General features: G+C 38.3%; 1 protein-coding gene across 2 annotated transcripts; it reads left to right on the forward strand.

The window, feature by feature from the left end:
* The first annotated feature begins 474 nt into the window (after window positions 1–474).
* Window positions 475–16,785, forward strand: LOC149278417 (transmembrane 6 superfamily member 1-like). Of its 2 annotated transcripts, XM_089501965.1 has the most exons (10): window positions 475–566; window positions 5,992–6,095; window positions 7,510–7,607; window positions 9,735–9,838; window positions 10,546–10,628; window positions 14,539–14,660; window positions 14,826–14,930; window positions 15,240–15,332; window positions 15,580–15,699; window positions 16,594–16,785. In XM_089501965.1, exons 1-10 carry the CDS (start codon window positions 475–477, stop codon window positions 16,783–16,785), a joined length of 1,113 nt encoding a protein of 370 aa, XP_089358091.1. The 2 variants fall into 2 exon arrangements, with proteins under 2 accessions (XP_089358091.1, XP_089358092.1); XM_089501966.1 differs by lacking the exon at window positions 15,240–15,332.
* Window positions 16,786–19,896: the final 3,111 nt, after the last annotated feature.

Genomic DNA, 19,896 nt, shown 5'->3' on the forward strand with positions numbered 1-19,896 from the left:
GACCCTCCTGGAGATCAAGAATGCCTAAAGCTGATGTCACTCTAGGAAAGTAAAAAGTATTCACATTCATTTTCCATGAATTCCTTCTACCCACTCAAGTTCCAGGTTCCTGCGAGCTGCTGATTGGCTACTCGTTCCTTTAATCAAGCGCACTTAGAGCTCAATGGATCTGTTGTATTGGCAGTGGGGCTGAGCTCAGCATTCATTCACTAGGTAGGAATCCAAAGCAGCTCCAGTTTGGAAACAGATGTCAGCCGAGTCACTGCGAGAACAAGGGGAGGTTCGGGTGTCTGCACTCCGCTCACATTCTAACCTTGCGTGAGTGCTGCTCAGCAACCAGCCTCATCAAGGAGAGGGCAGCAGCAAAGGGTTCATTTACTCTGCATGGGGCTCAGGGCAATGGCAGCCAACAGCTGTTTACCTTAAACTGCCTCTAGTTCCAAGTCCCACGTTCTACTGAAGAAGGCAATAATAATGAGTGCGCCAGCAGCCACCGGGGTCTTTGTCCTATCACTCACAGCCATCCCTGTCACTTTCCTCTTCAACACCTTTTCTGCTGCTAGTAGGTAAGCATCTGGTGTTACTTGTGAATGCAATCAAATATAAAGTAGCTTTTGGGAAGGGGAAACTGTCCGTTGTGTACATTGCAGTTCTAGCTACATTTTATATTTAACCCCTTGAAGGCAAATTGGTTTACAACCCAGAGAGTGTACAGCACTGTGAGTATTGCTTAATAAAAGTGTATTGGGATTGAAATATAACTGGGTGACGTCATTTATATGCCATCCATTCTCTATTTCAGTGGTTTACTGAGATTATTTCAGTCATTTGGAGGGCGAGCTACATTAGTGGTGGGGGTCACTTCGCTGGCATGCTGCGGCTCCTTTAAGAAGAAACCTGTAGCACATGACTCAGTGACCAGGGAGGGCTCTGTGGATAAGCTGGGGTTAGCCTAAATTTAGTGAATCCCTTAGGGATGCCATCCAGCGCGCCCATTAAATGAAATGTCACTGATACTTTTAATCTGATTTACATTTACTAAATGTGATTTGGAAAAAATGGAGGAAAATTGAAGTGTACAACCTTCTCTTGCATTTTTATTGTTCAACAGTACCTAGAAGTAGGTAGTTATTCTACCAACGTCTCAGCACCCTGACAGATGGTTAGTACGGTGGTTTACCCGTTGTACAACGCTGCGGAATATGATGGAGCTATATGAATCATTCATACGGTTGTGCTATTACACACACAATATACTGCACTTTACATGTCACAGCAACATATGATGTGTGTATAGCATGGATGTTCACACGCTTACCTAATGTTAAAGGCAACCACCTTAAAAGAGGAGAAGTAGTATTTGTTAGAGAAGTTATGGTCACTTTACGCTGTAAGTTTGTTGGAGCAGGGCTGCCCTCACTTTTTTTTTATTTTTGTGAGTCCAAAATATTATGTGTTATGTTTATACGACTTACAGCGCTGCGGTATATGATGGCACACTATACAAGTCACCAAATAATAATAATAAAACCACATTTTGCTTCACTGATCCTTGGGAAATACCGCATTTGCTCGATTATAAGACGACCCTGATTATAAGACGACCCCCCAAATCTTAATATTAATTTAGGAAAAAAAGAAAAAGCCTGAATATAAGACGACCCTATAGGAAAAAAGTTTTACCAGTAAATGTTAATTCATTTAAACACTTTTTTTAATAAAAGCTATGCTTGAGAAAAATATTTTGGTTTTATTTCCTTCTATTTTCCAACCTGTCCCCCAGTTATGCACATCTGCCCCAGAAGTGCCTTATACCCCCTATATGCCACTGTGCCCCATGATATGCCTTTTAACCCTCTAAATGCCACAGTGCCCCATAATATGCCTTTTAACCCTATATGCCACTGTGCCCCATGATATGCCTTTTAACCCTATATGCCACTCTGGCACTTAGAGGGTTAAAAGGCATATTATGGGGAAGAGTGGCATATAGGGAGGTTTAAGGCATTTCAGGAGGCAGAGTGGCATTAAAGGGGTTAAAAGGCATTTCACAGAGCACTCTGCCTCCAGAAATGCCTCAAACCCACATTTAACACTCCCCCTCCCTCCTCCAAACTTACCGGTGCTTCTGAGTTGGGGGGGGCGCATAACACAGGAGGGTCCAGGTCCCCTGCATCTGAGCCCCAGGTGCTTAGTCCGGGCAGCATGTAGAGCTCCACGCGAATCGCGTAGAGCTCTAAGCACCGGGGACTCAGAAGCACCGGTACGTTGGAGGGGGCATAACACAGGAGGATGCAGGTCCCCTGCATCCTCCTGTGTTATGCCCCCCCCCCTCCAACTTACCGGTGCTTCTGAGTCCCCCGGTGCTTAGTCCGGGCAGCGTTTAGAGCTCTACGCGATTGTATCGTGTAGAGCGTAGAGCTCTACACGATACAATCGCGTAGAGCTCTACACGCAGCCCGGACTAAGCACCGGGGACTCAGATGCACCGGTAAGTTGGGTCGGGGGTTAACACAGGAGGATCCAGGTCCCCTGCATCTGGGTCCCCAGTGCTTAGTCCGGGAAGCGTGTAGAGCTCTACGCGATTGTATCGCGTAGAGCTCTACACGCAGCCCGGACTAAGCACCGGGGACTCAGAAGCACCGGTAAGTTGGGGGGGGGGGGGATTAACACAGGAGGATCCAGGTCCTCTGCATCGCTGCGGGGGATCTGGATCTTAGTCTCATAATCAGACCTATTTGAGGTCTGATTATAAGACGACCCTGATTATAAGACGAGGGGTATTTTTCAGAGCATTTGCTCTGGAAAAAACCTCGTCTTATAATCGAGCAAATACGGTAGTATTACTAGAGGAGTATGAATGCCTGTTTGACACCAGATGAAGCCCAACGGTGGGTGAAATGCGTTGTGGAAGGAAAGGAACCTGGCATGAATTTGATGACTTCCATGGGGACTTTTACCTCATGTTCTAGAGGATATCATCTGATTTTAGTGTAAGATAGATGCTGTATTGTTTTTATGGAATAAAACCTATTTAATGCCAGTGGTTCTTTTTGAGTATCAAGGTCTGCAGTTCGGAGTAAGGAACACAGTGACCTTATGGGTCTCTAGTTGATGTGGATCAAATGAGCAGTGTTCTGCTCCATACATAGACATATTGCACTATATATATATATATATATATATATATATATATATATATATATATATATATATATATATATATATATATATATATATATACCGGTGTATATATATACACACAAGGAGTGAAAACTCCAAGATATATCTTGCTTCAATGCGCCCCCCCCCCTCTCTGATTCCTTTATTAATTTAAGGAAACATATTCTTACGAAAACACAAATTGTTAATGGGCAGTGAAAGAGTTAATGACTAGTATGTGCTATTTTGACACTTTAGATTATTTTTATGAAAAAGGACAATACGTCAGGTCTAGGAAGTCTGCGTGCCGGTAGATATTATTAAAATCTGCCTTGTGTTTGCCAAAAAATAACTCAACCAACAATAGATTTAGCCACATAGGGAATTTCTTTAAAAAAAGAATAAACAAATACAGGAATTGTACAGTGTAACTTGTGAAAAGCATGTAACAATTCCAGCAGTTGGTATTTGCGTATTAGCTTTAGAAAAAATCTTCAAGTGCTCCCCAACCTTCCCGCTTCCGCACAGTGCAGGATGCAGTTGTTAACCCCTCGAATGTCTAGGGCTATTTAATTAGCCCTAATTAAATAGAGCCCTATATTCTCAGTCCCGTTGACTTTAGTTGGTGGTCTCACTGGCGTTGCATGCGGGAAACTGCCGTGGTTGGAGGGGCTAGGAGTGGGACGTGCCACAACGTCGCTCCCGCCAACTGAAGTTTTTCTGTGGTGACCAGGAGACCCGGAGAAGCAAAGCATCACTCGGAGTCTCCAGGCGAAACCCAGAGAGTTCCTACATGTGGCAACCACTTCTACATTGGAGACCTTGGACTAATAATAACAAACTAGGAATTCTATAATGAATGAACATCTTTCATATTATAATCATAGTATACAGATACAGTAATAGCGACGGTGTGGTGGGTATGAGTGTATCAGAGTGATCTGTAGACGTAAAAGCCACATGTGTAAAAATAACATAAAATGTATTCATTAAATTATGTAGGTAAAATAATTTTTTTAGGTTACAATTGCCTTACTTGGTTGCATATACAGGTATCAAAAAGCCTCATTAAAGTCTAGCCGTACTTTTAACGGCAAACCCCTAAAACAAGTGTCTCTCTTTGGACGTTTGAAATGTTAGGGTGTATGGCTGGGGGTGAGTTGTGGGAAGATTTAACTATCTATGTATTAGGAAATTTCTGCTGAGGCTTATTGAAAGAGAATCTCAGATGTGTGGCACTTCATGTATGCCATACATTTTTGGTGTTATTGCTCACTAACCTTGGATGTCTCTTCTAAGAAAGAGAGACTTAAACAAATACTATAGTTTTAAGTTATTGTTTTAAGGAAATGGTTTTCATGTGACATTTAAAATGACATTTAGATATATTGTTGATCTCCATCCAGCCCAAACCCAAATGTTAGGATTAAAGCGAATGTGTTTATATCACAAATGTTTTCTGAAGTTAACCCCGATTTGACTATTGTGGACAGCACAGAAGATGTGACTCTGGATACAGTGGTTGTCCTGGATATGCGATTACAATGAAGGGCGTTCATAGATTTACATATTAAACAGTTGTTCATTAAGAGGTTAATCCAAGTCTTTTAAGAGATCCTTTCCTCCTTTCTTGGACACTACGGTCAATATCTTAAAATACGTTTTTTCTTCCTTGTTTTACCAAAGGCAACCAAGAAGATATTGGAAAATCTGTACTTGATGGGCTCATACGCTGCCATACTAGGCTAGATGACATTAGAGTTGGGTTGTTTAGGTTAGAGATAGTTTTGTAGTCAGCAGGCTAGTAAAATATTCTGGACCAATCAGGACAAAAATATCAATTACTCAGTGAGCTTAATGACATTATCAGAGCATCATTCCACTTTAGATGTATATTTTGTAGTGCTGTACAATGGGTTTACGCAGGGCCGGCCGAAGACTTAACGCCGCCTGGGGCGAAGTTTAAAATGCCGACGCCGGGGGGGGGGGCCGCATTACCTACCCCCCCCACACCGGTACTTACCCTTAAACAGTCCTGCGGCGAGTCTCACTGTGCTGCCACGGTGCCGGCTTGTAATGCTGAGCGCCGGAAATTCGCGTCACTTCCGGCGCTCTGCATTACAAGCCGGCACCGAGACCGAACAGGGAAACTCGCCGCAGAGGAGAGAGAGAGGGGCGCCGAGCGGGTAAGCGAAAACCACTCGGTGCCCCTCTCTCTCTCCTCCGCTTCAAAAAAAATAAAAAAAAAACGCTTGGGGCGGCAAAGTGCCATTGTAGGGCCGGCACTGGGTTTACGTGATGCACCCTATCCCTGTTATAGAGCTGCTGGTGGTTTTGTATCCAGCTTTTAATAGAGGGATAAGAGAAGGCATCAAGAAACTCTGGTGGCCAGGTTGATCAGACAGATTGAACTGTGTGAAATCAACTGGTTATGGAGAAAATGACTCCGTATGACTATGACTAAGCGCATAACGTGTACATCTACTGGGTGTTGAGTCCTCACTGAGGTTGGCTGAATGAGGTAAATAAATCTGCATATTAAATACTTTTCCTTGTTAGAATTTTTTTTTCTCCGATGTCGTGGACCCAAATCCTACTCATTGATATTTACTCACAGTACCTTAACAAAAATGTAAGCATATCATACCATTGGTGAGTAGGGAGGTTTAGTAGGATGGAAATGGGAAATTTCGCCTTATTTACCTTTGATGACCGTCCAGAGAATTTTGTTTATTATTATATTAATATTGTTGTTATATTTTATTAGGACAATAAGCAAAATTAACAATCTATGATCAGATTGCTAATCTGTTGCTGTTGCGTCTACAGCTCCTGGCTCGTAACTATAGCTGGCGCTGTGATCTTGGTGTCAATAGCTGCATTATCACGCCTTCTGGTCCTTCATAAACCACCAAAAGACCCTTTATTCTATGGTACGTACAGAGTACAGAGTATTCTCTGTTTATTTTCCAGCAACAGTTCCAATGCACTCCAAGAATTCTATGCAGAGACATAGAGATAAAGGCACAACACCTATGTATAAAGTTGTAGTCTTATTTTACCATCACCTACCAGGCTACAGCTGTACACAATCGTGTCCTACTAACATTAAAAGTAATTGGATAATATTAAATCATGTAAAGGTAAAAATATAAAAAAAAAATATGAAACCTAATTACATTTAGTGTAAGGTGTTTACTCACTAAACCATGGGGTGCAGGTGAGGTGAAACATTGCAACACGCTAAATTTCCATTATGAATTGCCATCCCTGGGGACTTTCACCTACAAGAGCTTACCCTATATAATGCATAAATTGGTTAAATCTTCCAGTATTAACTCAGGTTGCCATTTTGTGGTCAAGAACATTTGTTTCCTCTTTTCAAGGCACGATTGGAAATCGCTTCAATGTGAGGGGGTTTTGGCTGCCTTCTGGGTCAACAACAAGGTTGATCTTGATGGACTTGTGTCTTTTCTGAGCTAAAGTACTATGTTAACTATGCATTGTTCAGGGGAGGTTCATTTTGGTTGGCCCTTCATCATGTGAGTTCTCAAAGTTGCTCTGGAGACTATTCCGGTGTGATGTTATTTATTATTCACTCATAGGAATAATGTGCTGCAGAATTCCAAGTCTTAGACGTTAATTTTGGTAACAAATTGAAGGGTCAGACGACAGCCAGGCTGCCTCTGCATACGCTTTGTTACACAAGTCACAGCAGAATTCTTAAAAGTCACCTCCCCAGTTTGACATCTATTTTATTGATTTTTAGTTAATTTTCTAAAATTATTTTAGTTTATATTGTTTAAACCATGGACCCCAGCATCCTTATACCCTACAGTTTCCAACAGGCATCTGTACAACTTGCAGAGACTGGACGCTATTGGGCTAAATTCTAAATTCTGCCTTAAAGTGAAAAGGGTACTGGGTCACATGGCCATATATGCCAACATGCCTAATTAAATCCCAAGATGTCAAAGACTATAACTTGGAGGAGAAGAAAAGAGAGAGGGGATGAAAAGTATATTTCAGAGGAGTAGATATGCTAAAACAACAGATTATAATCTAAAAGGTCAAAGGTTAAATGTAATGTAAGGAAATACATTGAGATTAATACAGTGAGACATTTTAAACATGCATGGAATAGGCATATATATATATATATATATATATATATATATATATATATATATATATATATATCCTGAACCTAAAACAATACCAAGGGCTGAATAATGTTTTTTACAGCATGAAAACAGGCAGACTAAATGTTCAAAATGGTTCTTATCTGTCATCCTTTGTGTAAATTGTGCCCATGTCTCTCTCCAACACGTGTCTTTTGCCTTGTAGTGTATGCAGTATTTGCTTTCACCAGCGTGGTGAGTCTCATCATTGGACTTGAGCAGGATGGAATGATTGATGGATTTATGACATCCTATCTGAAAGAGGTAAGGAGAAGAGCACATTCCATAGCCGCTGGGGTAAGGTGGCACAATCAAACCCTTGTGTTGAGCTCTGTCATCCATTTCCAGTTTGAACAAGAAATATATGGACCAATCTGAAGTCTACTGTGTGTATTTTCTACATAGTAATCTTAGCAAAGTAGTTGCCATGTCAAAAAATACTTTTAACAAAACATGCCACAGCGACATAGTAAGTCTAAAGGCTAAACACACGGTCTGTTTTCTTATTGCCTCTATGACCCATTGTATGTAACCACTGAACCAGTTGACACCACAAAATTAAAACATAAGAGTAATCATAATATCTTAGCAGCATTTAGTGTATTTAGGGTATGACAAAACTAAAATTCACAAACTAAGATACCATCCTCGCAACATATATCTGCTTCTGTTTTGGTCAAGACCACACTGGAGCATGGGCTAAAATCATTTGATCGCATGCCAGTTTGTTTCCCTCTCCTTTCACGGTTCATTAAGAAATGAACAACAGTATTCTTTCAACCAAGCCTTCCGTCCAAGTGGATAGGCGGAGCACAGTGTTCTGTACAGATTACACGTAGTAAAGTACACACTGTTTGTACTTCTACCCACCTGAAGGAAGGACCTTTGGAGGATTTAGAAGCTTATTCTTCATCCAACTCTTTCTTTCCCTAAAGATTTCCAGATACTTTACGTTCTATGATTGTGGTGGAATCACAAACATCTGAAAACTTATAGTTATGATCTGTGCTCAATGCATTTTGATGTTGCTTTATTTATCTGCACAATTTTTATACTACTGGTAGAGCTATATAAGAATACTTAGAAACTGTGCCAACGTTTTCCCTTTCTTTTCAAAGGAAAGTATTTTAAAATATTTAAATCCACCTTCCAGCTTTTTTTGTTGAGCCCTCTATGATCCAGAAAACAAATCTTTCAATCTCTTTATGGATTAATTGACTTTACTTTTACTTCTAACTACAGAATGGAAAGTATTTTAGCATATTTAGTGCAGCTTATGGATTAGTGCTGTTGCTCAGAAATATTATTGTAAATAATGTGCGTCATGTGTCCAATTCAGTGGACTATGATTTCTCATCTGGACAAGTATGTGGATTACCCCGTCTAATTATTAAGTTTAGGTGTTTCAGCCGCATCCGTTGATAACAGGAGTATAAAATCCAGCCCATAGGCAGCCATCTGTATACAAACATTGGCAGTAGAATGGGTCATACTGAAGAACTCCGTGACTTTAAACGATCTAGATCTGCCCCTGTCCACTGTAAATGCTATTATTGTGAATTAACGAATAACAACAAGCAAACCCTGAGAGTTACTAGGTATGATAATTAAATATTTTAATATAATAGCAATAGAAGAGCAGTACATCTCTACTGTATCTCCATCAGTCAGCTGTTTAGGAACCATTGACTTGAGTGCAGAGCACCTATTTTAACTGGAGTACCGGTCATGCTTTGGAGATTATCACCTCCTCATATTTACTACTTGGTGCTTTATCACATGCTAATGAAAGGATGTCTAGGTTGTGGTTTCAGAGTTGGTTCTATGGTGTTATCTTTGAAGATGAACTGATTGATCCAGGTTTATCATATCATATCAAGCTGCCATTAAATCTCAAGATCACATAGTCAAGAACCAATGCATTGAACTGATACACCATTGAGGAAGATGGTGGCACAAGGAAGGAAATTCATAATTTGGCTATAAATAGATTAGATTCCATAAATTAATGCTTGCTTGTTTCTTGTGCATTTTATTTAATATGTGTAATCTTTAGAGGAGTAACCATATAATCACCATTCAAATAAAAATGTTTTTTTAATTATTCACATTAGAATTAATTTAAATAGTTCCTGTTATTTTCTGTTGTGCTACATGTGACAGCTGCCATGTTCCTACATATACACACATATGTATAATACACATTGTATTTTTTAAAGTTGCACCTAACCCTATATTATTTGTGATATTCACAAATTCTAGCGTTAGAGTTTCTTGCGTACCCCGCTGAAACAATGCAGGCAGAGGAGATAATACTGATGCTTTGATAATAAACACACTTTTCTTTTACTTCCTTAGCCTAATTCTGAAACAATTTTTTTTTCTCCCCAGAGTGAACCATACCTGAACACCGCTTATGGACACATGATCTGTTACTGGGATGGCACAGCTCATTATCTGATGTATCTCCTTATGGTGGCAGCCATTGCATGGGAGTAAGCACTACGTTTCATTATACTGGTATCATATGCCATAGGGGAACTCCTGCACTTTATAACCCCATGAGAAATAGAACCTTGCAAATGTTGTCCACTGCTCTGCAACCTAGGGCCAGCAGCATTTTTGAGTTTCTCTCTTTTTGACTCCTGCTTACTTATTCTAACTTTAAATAATCACTAAACCCATCTATTCTGAGAAGCATACAATCTATCCTAATAAGAGCATTCTGTAGAAATCATCTATGATGCACGCTACTAACTTCTCCGCATCACCCTTGTTGCAACGAAATCATCCTCTTCAGTCCATCTCCTTCTTTCTCTTTCCCCCTCAACCTCCTAATAGATTCTAAGCTTGTAAACGCTTTATTGTTAACTTTCACTCCAATGCACGTTTATTCCTCCTCATTATCTTAAACATTTGGAAGACAGATTGAGAAAAAGGTACATATGCCATATCAAGACACTAACCTCAGCTTCTCTGTGGTAAACGTTTAAACCAAGTTCCCAGGAATGAATAGAACATATTGCACTGGTTTAGCTTCTTAAAGACCATCAAGATATATAACGTAGTTCTTTTTTTCCATACTCAGTTACAGTTATTGGTATATTTTAATTGTTTAATTGGTAAAATATTTAATTTGAGGTTAAGTGCATTAGATCACTAAACCTACAATGTCTATTAATGTGTCCTTTTTTTTTTACAGTCAAAACTATCGGACCATAGGCCTTTACTGGGTTGGATCGATTGTAATGAGCATGGTTGTGTTTATTTCAGGAAGTATTGTAGGTAAGTAGCATATCGACTGGTCTTTTGCAGGTGTTGACACTTCCAAGGTGCATTTATTTCCCTTGTCTCATTTTCTGCCTTCCTTGCTTCTTGTACTGAGGAAGGCAGTGTACTTAAGTATGCTTCCTGTACATGAGCTGGTGGAATTTCATCTTCCTTTGAAGCACTTAAGCTTTATTATTTTACCCAAAATCAGATACTGTAGTCAACTATATGTAAAGTAAACTTAGCAGTATAATATGTTTTATTATCAACTAGGTTGATTAGAGTTTGCTTGCATGTTTTGCTTGTTGTTGTTTTGTTTACTTTTAACCTGGGCTTTTCCAGACCCAAGGACCAGAGTTTTTTTTTTAATTTTTACCATATGTTTTTTAAACTATGATTCCTCTTTTCCATATTTGATGAACCTGCACAAATGATGCGCCATTTTATTAATGACAAGTAGGGCCTTTTTTAAAAATAATCACACAAAATATAATAATTATTAGTGATAATATGTAAAAAAAAAAACTTATACTAAATAGGGAAAAAAAATATTCTACATAGTAGGTGCCACAGCTGAACAATGAAGCAATTCAGGTTCGCAAAATCCCCTGATTACACTAATACCCCACATACATATTTCCACATCCATACTTATATATTACCCCATATTATACATGTATTAATACTTAATAAATAATAAATGCTTAATTAAAAAATAAATATGATTTTTTTTAACTTTTTTGCACTGTTACCAGTGGAGTATGCAGTGAAGTTTTTGATCCCAGTGATGTCACTATAGTCTTTTTTTCATTTGGGATGGGAAAGCCTCTGATTTGTCTGTGTTGATCACACTGATCAACAAGCAATGCTCTACAGCCCTGCATTGATGATCACAATATGTGCGCTATAACACAGAAGAGGAAGCCACTGAAACATTGGATTGTCTGAGCCTGTGCATAAAAGTCTTGTTAACTGAATGTATATTTGAGATGAGGACTTTAACCTATGTTCAGATAATTCACAATAACACAATAAGCAACTTTTTTTAGACCCACTTTGCCCTTTGCATGAGATATCCCTCTTTATTGTGAAAATGTGGCCGGGGGGGGGTGTTCCATCTGGAGGTGGGTTAGTGTTCCTAATACATTAGGGTGGTCATCTCCAATGACTATAAACATTTTAGAGGCATGATAACAAACCTGTCGCTTGGAATCCCCAAACCAGGTATATGTCTTTTACCTGTAAACAGTGATAGAAGACGTGAGTCTATGGATCATTTACCTTTTTTCTTTATTGAATCCCACTCTTCCTACTCGAATACTAGCTTTTTTATCTTTCTTCTTCATCCTTTTTATCCATGCTTTTTTTAATCCTTTATAACCCTGGATAAATGTAAAATATTGTGATGTATGTAGGGGAGGCGTGTAATTCTATAATACGTAACCATGCTAAAGCCTGGCTGACATTATAACACCATCATATGTAACCATTACCGAGTTAGGGTGGAATGTACATTTTAATCGAGCTACACACATGTGATAGACTTTATAAGTAAAGACATCAAACCAGAGCCGCCTATGAGGCCAAAATGCACATCTTGTTCTGTTTATCACCAAGACATGTGCTGGTTTCTCTCCTGCGTTAAATAATTCATGTGTATTTATGTGGTGATTTAGTAAGAAGTGAAAATCGAGCTTAGTGGACCCTCAGTTTTAACTGAGCAAATTAACCCAATGAGTCAAAGGTGCAGTTCCACTTAGACAGAATATCAGTTACACTCTCTAGTATGCTAAGCAAATACACCTTGACAGATCCAAAAAAAAATTTTCAATTTCCATGGCAACAGTCTATCAGTGCCTGCTTTTGTATCGCATGACAATTAAGTGTTCTCTTTCATTTAACATTTCTTAGGAGGTGGAACAGCACCATTAATAATTTTACTCTGATTTTCACTGCGTAGTAAATCTCTATTGGCTGGGCATATATTATTATCCTTGTTAGAATGTGTAGGCAGCGTGTTTACAGCTGGCCCACTGAGTACCTCTGATGCCCTCTGGTTCAACCTTTGGGATCTGTCTCCACCTTGTTTAAATTTAGTCACCCTTTAATGATTTGGAATGCCAATTGGCTTGGAGCATGTCAAAAATCAGTGAAATGTCTAGCAATGTAAAGCTGTTAGGCATCATATACTAACAGGTCTCATGGCTTATTTTTAGTCTCAAAGGCACTCATAAACTATATCACTGCAACGGAAGAAATGCCATTAGACGTGTGTAAACAAATGTCCCTGTCTGTCAAATAAGTGCATTTTATTTTCCTATACTTTGCTATTTTTCTTTTTTTTTTTTTATGTTTGCTATACTGCCATATGGTTTGATAGGTGTGATTAAAAAAAAAAATAAAGTAAACCATGACTTGGGTGTAGTTGGAAGACTAATGGCGTGGTGCAGTAGTGGTTATGGCCAAGGGAAGTTTAAAGACACCGGGTGCAGAAGGCTAATCCCTAGAGCTTGACCACCGATATACAGCATCTTATTTTTAACTTTCTTTTTATTGCCATCAATTAAGGGGTACATGATAGACAATGTCTGCCTCTGAAACTGAAATGGAGTGACCATTCTATGGATACAACATGTGTCCAGTGTCACAGCCTACTATACATTACATACCGTTATGTATAACACTTTATCGCAGATAAGAACCATTTGATTGTAGTCTGCCCATTTTATCCAGCTCTAATAACCTTATTTGGCCCTTGGCCTTATATTTAAGATAGTACATATTGAGATCCTTCAGTCTTTTCATTCTGGAAACCATCCAAAATGTTAGTAGCCCTTTCCTAAAACCTTCAATATATTATCCCAATTGTCCAGGAAAACAGGGGTGGGCTGGTCCAGGGAGCAGGGGTGCAGTCGCCCAAGGCCTGTCCAAATTTGATCGCAATTGGGCCACTCACGGAGGCGGGAATGCAGCGGTGTCATGTAATGCGATGTTACGTGACCCCGTAGCGTGTGCGAGCAGCCTTGAAAAAAAGCTGCAGCAAGGTAAGGGAGTGTGTATGTTAGACTGAGAGTATACATGTGAGTGAGTGTGTGTAAGTGTGACATGATTATACTGTCTACAACACTTATCCATGGCAAGACCTGTGCCTTTCTTACATATATGCTTATAATCAATGGCTAGCAAAGAACTAGAAACAGCGTATAGGTAATTGTAAGTCTTTCATCTTTCATCTGAAATGTAAAAAGCACGCTCTAAAAGTTTGTTCTCGTTAAATCTGTTATGTGACAGCTGATGCTGTGGGGAGAGCTGTACATACCTTTGATGAGTGTATTTTGTATGCAAGGCTCATTCACTAGGCTACCGAAGGCCTAAAGCCTTTGAGACCGGAGGAAATAACAAAACCAATGGAAAATGTTAGTATTTGTTAAGCAAATGCGGTATTATTAACACCCATCTGTGCGTGCAGCAACCTTTGTCCACGTTCCAAATACCTTCCCGGTATCTCCCCATGTGTTTTGGTTCCGCCGTACTGTTCCTCGCTACTTTCCTTTTGGACTAATGCAGTAGGGGCTGTCTTTTCCCACAGAAACCAAATCCACCTTAATTGTATCCTTTATTCTCTTAGGTCCATAGCCTCTCAGTTTCATGACCCACTCTTTCTTCCATGCTTATATCAATTTATATTTTTATTACGGACACACATCCTTCCCTACATCAAATTATAGGCAAATCAAAATTTTCACAACTTTTACATTTGCATTACACACAAACTTTTCACACTTTTATCGTGTATGTCTGTTCTGCGCAGTACACGTGCAACGTGCATCAACACAGGCGATTATATATTGATTAACCTATTGAATAATGATGCAAGCTATTTCTCTAATAATATTATTAAAAGCAATCCTTTTTTTCATGGCAGGTAAATATGGAACACAGATATGTCCTGCTGTCCTCTTAAATTTACCGTACCTTTGCCTTCCTCTATGGGCTGGATTTAGGATCTACAGACAACCATCAGTAGGCTACATCCCATCCTTCCAGGTAATTTTACATCTGAGTGGTGCGCTAGTTGGTTTTATTGGCAATGTACATAAATATATACATATATTTACAAAATAGATATTGTACATTAAAAACAATATGTTTGAGGGTCTTAAAAGGTAGGCTTTCTTCTGTCAATATAAAAATACATCTTTTTTTTTATAGGCGGTAGAAAACATTCAACAAAAAAGCATATTAAGAAGACCGGTTGACCTGCTTTTGTCTATGTATCTTATTCTGGCAACAGCTTTTTGTATATTCAGAGGAATGGTAAGAGATCTATGTTTTATAGAAATTTTAAGGTGTAAAATCAATTATATTATCTACCTAAGAAAGCAAAGATATCCATATGGCATCAAAACACACTTGAAGACTAGATCATGTAAATAAATAAATCTAGAGCATTACTTTAAAAGCGTGCATGCTCTGAATCAGAGGCACCTCTGGGAATGTGGGAGAAATTATGAACAGGGGATATCCAGGTTATATACACTGAGTCGCATCTCTAGATCATTAAACATATGCAGTCCATCATCTGTTATTCTGCCTATGAATATGATTTTTATTTGTTGCACACAGATCGCCTTAGAATGTCAAACTGAACCCTGTCGATTTTATACTCAACTTCTAGAACCGTATATTAAAGATCCGGCAGCCTACTCCAAACTTCAGGTACACGTAACAACACTCTGAACAAGCGTGAATTGCAATACTCTCAGTGTTAACAGCAGTCCTACAAGGAAAGAGTCCTTTTTAAAGAAATACCCAGTGGGTTGCATTGGGCATCTGCTTTTCCAAAGCAAATCACAAGCCCCGTTGGCATTTTTTTGTGCTGGACGATTCACCATTATTAAGTGGACACAGGTTATTATTATGTTGTGCTGCTAATACTGCTAATAATGATGTATCTTTATCGCAGATGTTGGTGTTTATGTTTTATTCTGTCCCGTATAATGTTATCACTCTATATGGTCTCCTGGTTCCTGGATGTGAGTGGATGCCTGATCTGATGGTTATTCATGCTGGTGGACTAGCACAGGTACTTTCCTTGGAAATATCTTTGTTTGAGTTTTAAATACAGTGTTGCATACATAGAAACACAGAACGTGACATCAGTCCTTTCACAGTACGTATGCAGTATGATAAGGAGTCAGTGTGTCTCCCTTGTAGATTGGACCACAATGACAACTTTCTTGTGAAAACGCTCTATTGTAACATAAAATAAAACTATATTTCTTAAAAATGTTTTTCAAGTTATACTAGCATTTGAAAAAATACATACTATGGTGGGAGCTGCACTTTAAATGTTTTTCTTTCAATGTTAATTCTACAGACATTATTTCAATGATAATTCATTGTTAGAAAAAGTACACAAGGCACCTGAGGATGATAAGGTTTTTAGTTTTCTCAAGTACTTATTAATACACTCCATGGTATTTCGTAGTGTAACCGCTGAGTTTGGAGCAATCCATTTACTTCCATGTAATGCCCCTGCTGACGTGAATCATGCAGGAACCATGATTAATTTAAATAAAAAAGTTATGCTTCTCTAGAATAGCGGCTACATCACAGAGACACTGATGTACTTACTCACTATACCTAACAAACCTATAGAAAGGCTTACTGACTTACATATATACCATGGGAACACGTTACAGGCGGTTTTGGTAAATTAGTTTATTTAGGTCAGTGAATATCTTGGTGATATTTGCTGTTAATCTGTGGTTATTGAGGCCGTTTTGCTTTGATAGTGTACGGTGAGGATCAGGGTTGAGAAGATGCAATCAATTAATGTTATTTGGCTGGCAGAACTCATGAAACCTATGATTGTTTTGTAGAAATACTTGGGTCCTTATATAGTACGGGTTAACAATAACATTTGCTATTTAGGATTGCCGCACTATCTCAAACTTGATGGCTGTCCTTCTTTCAGGCACAGTTTTCTCACGTCGGAGCTTCATTTCACGCAAGGACACCTTATATCTACAGAGTACCCGAGAAAGCCAAGGTTGTATTTTTAGTTGCAAATTTACTATATGGGGTTGTTCCGCAGCTAATGGCCCATAGGTGTGTAAACAGCCCAGAATTCTTCATGAAGACAAGGTCATCAGTGAAAGCCGAATAGTCACATGTATCGTGTACAGTACTTTATGGACTTACTGTGAGCATTACATTTAATATTACAAATATTGTGTCTTCCGGGTTGAATTCAAGCATTTCATATATTCAGAACATTAAGCCCATATGTTCTTGTATCTACCTTCTGAACAAGCTAAAAAGCTGTTATAACGCTAGATGTCATTGAGATACTTTTTACTGTCATTAAGGATACAATATTCACATGTAAATATTTTCTGCTAAAAACTGCTCTTTTTAATATTACAGATGTACATTTTATCTAGTGTGTGAGATATAATCGCACAATTAACTGTTCAAAGTGTTTGCCAGCTGGGCCAGCCCTAGGGCTTCCAGCGCTCTTGGTGAACTATATCTGGCACTTGCGTCCTGACCCAAGAGAGACCCTGGTAGTGACAACCCCAACAACTCAATACCATAGACCGTTCCCTAAGTCACCTATGTGGTCAGGCCAGCTCTGCTTGCGAGTGTGATATCCACTAAAAGGCTCAAAGCATAGTTAGTAATGCATTTTAGTGTCTTTATTGTTGTACTATACCACAACCCTTTCAGGACGGAAGAGATTCATCTCGCCTTTCCACAATATCAACAGAATAAAATGCCATCACTACAAATACTGACTGTCGTTATTATCATTTCTAATGTTTACAGAACTGCTTGCTTTAATATTTGTGTTACATACATTGTAAATGAATTCAAATGAGACCGGTTTCAATCTTTTCGCCACCCTTGAACCCAACATTACACATTCAGATCAGTTCATTTGTAAAAACAGCAAATACAACTTTATACGAAACACATTTCACATACAAACACGGCAAAAAAGATGATTAAAAATACAAGCAAAAAACATCAGAACGGGAAAAAAATAGAGAAAATTAAATGTATTCGCCGATAAAAGCCAGCATAAAAAATAAATATAACTATTTTCACAATAGCTAACAGTATTGTTCACAGGAAAAAAATGGAATGCATTTTAGTCTAATTTTGTTTTGTTTTTTGCCTGGTTAACAAAAAAAACAACACAAAAGGATTAAAAAAAAATATTGTCCACTCCCTTCTCTGATTGAGTGAGCTGCAAGTTAAAAAAATTCACAGTTCTCTAAATCAGGAGGAGGTTTAAGGCCACTTTTGTGGGGACTTTGCACTAAATTAGTCCAGCTATGGGTTAAAAATATATCAAAAGGTATAATTACTATACCTGGCAAAGCCACAGGTTATTCTGTGTATGGTGCCCCTAGTATCTACCCCCCCGCAATTTTTATATTTAATCAATGCAAGCTTGAGTTTTATTTCTGAAGGAAAAACCTCCATAGGTATAAATCTCTTTAATATGTTTTCATTTAAGATTATTCTTTTGATGTGTTGTGTTACCTTAGTGCAAAGTCCCCAGCACTTGAATCCCTATACGGTCTTAACAACATATTTTTTTAATACAGAAATAAAACAGTGCTTAGTAAGTAATAATAGCATTATAATGAACTAAAGCCAACATTCTTTGTGTAATTATATCATTTACATTAGCATATCAAATTCCCTTTATCAGCTCCTCTTTTCCAGGTTTGGTTGAAATTGTTGTCGACGAACCATTTTTAACAAAGATTTTCCGTCCGCGTCACATTTTAGCTGCCATTTGGAGGGATAATGTACAAAGATATTTTACAGTGGGCAGCAAAAGGACACCCAACCTCCCTAACTTAAACATTGCAGGAAAATGCAATCAACTTAACCCAATTCTTGTTGGGCAATTCTTCCCGGAACTGGTTTACAATCATCTGCAAGCTCCTGCCGACATGTACGAAGCAACAACTAGAAGTGTGACAATGGATATTTCAGACTACAACCAGGTACCGAACGGAATATCTCATGATCTGTTCTTGCATTATGGGGAAAGGGATATTCTTTACGTTGTAATCAATTTGTCAAGCCATCATTGAATTCTATAAACACATTTCATATAGGGGAGTAATCTGGGGTGTGATCACTTGCTTCCACTGCAGCAGGGAGGTGGACACATGTGATGTTGTATGAAAATAGTTCTGCAATAAGTCCATAATTATTAAGCTAATTAAAGCTCTTAGCTATGGGAGTAAAAATGTGTTCACTTTGAGGGCTGTAAAAATATATCATAGCTTCAGCCTGATAGGAGGGCAGTATCATGCAAGAGAACAACATAAAAAAATGAAAGGCCAGCAAGTACAACAGATAGGAAAATGATATTATGTATACAAACTGACAATCTCTAGGTGGAAACAATGAAATGCGTTGAATTATATCAAATCCAAGAATACTGCACAGCGCTTTATGGACCTCTTCCAATTGTATGCAGTACTTGGTTAAGTCTGGGGAAAAAAAATGAATTAATCAATATGTTAGTTTAAGATATTTTTTTTTTTACAAAAATAATAAACATACCTGCATCACCGAATTGATATGCACAATTTTTAAATGTATGTTCACTTTTTGATGGTAAAATGTATAAAAATGTAATGTCACCTATTGCACTATGTAGTCATACATAGGATCAGTTGCTGATATGGCAATGTGGGATCCTACCAATGCCAAGTAAAAGAGTGCACTGCTATAAACGATAGGAACTACAAGGTACCAAGTAAATACGGTACGCTCTCTTGTAATTTTTTTTATTTTGTGGCGTTGAATAAAAAGGCTAAAAAATGTAAAAGGTAACTACGACATTAAAATACATTGGCACATACAGATATATGAAATTAGGTTTCTGTGCATCCATTTTGAGTATATGAATTTGGAGAACGATTCAGTATTTTATTTTTTTTTCTTCAATAATCTGATTTACTTCATTTTTGTTCATGGATTAACTCTATCCAATGCACACGGTTTCTCTCACTTTAAGCAATGGAAGTTGGATGCATTGATAAAGGGACTATGTTTGCAGACCAAGTTGCTGTTATTCTTCAATAAAGAAATCTGGTGGATATACACAAACATATGGAGTGTGTTTAACTATTTCCTTCTGTGTTATTTTAAAATTCACACATTTTATAACAAACAGTACATTAAGTATCCAAGTGAAATCCATGGGACAGGAGAAATGTTAAAGTAAGTGTTTTGACGTATAGAT

Source organism: Sceloporus occidentalis, unplaced genomic scaffold (assembly GCF_023333645.1).
Source record: "Sceloporus occidentalis isolate IW3139 unplaced genomic scaffold, rSceOcc1.0.p SCAF_189, whole genome shotgun sequence".
Taxonomy (NCBI): domain Eukaryota; kingdom Metazoa; phylum Chordata; class Lepidosauria; order Squamata; family Phrynosomatidae; genus Sceloporus; species Sceloporus occidentalis.

Coding starts and splice junctions, on each gene's coding strand:
- LOC149278417 (XM_089501965.1), top strand. CDS start 475: ATGAGTGCGCCAGCAGCCACCGGGGTCTTTGTCCTATCACTCACAGCC. Junction 10,629..14,538: donor TATTTCAGGAAGTATTGTAG/GTAAGTAGCATA, acceptor TTTTCATGGCAG/GTAAATATGGAACACAGATA. Junction 15,700..16,593: donor ATGCTGGTGGACTAGCACAG/GTACTTTCCTTG, acceptor TCCTTCTTTCAG/GCACAGTTTTCTCACGTCGG.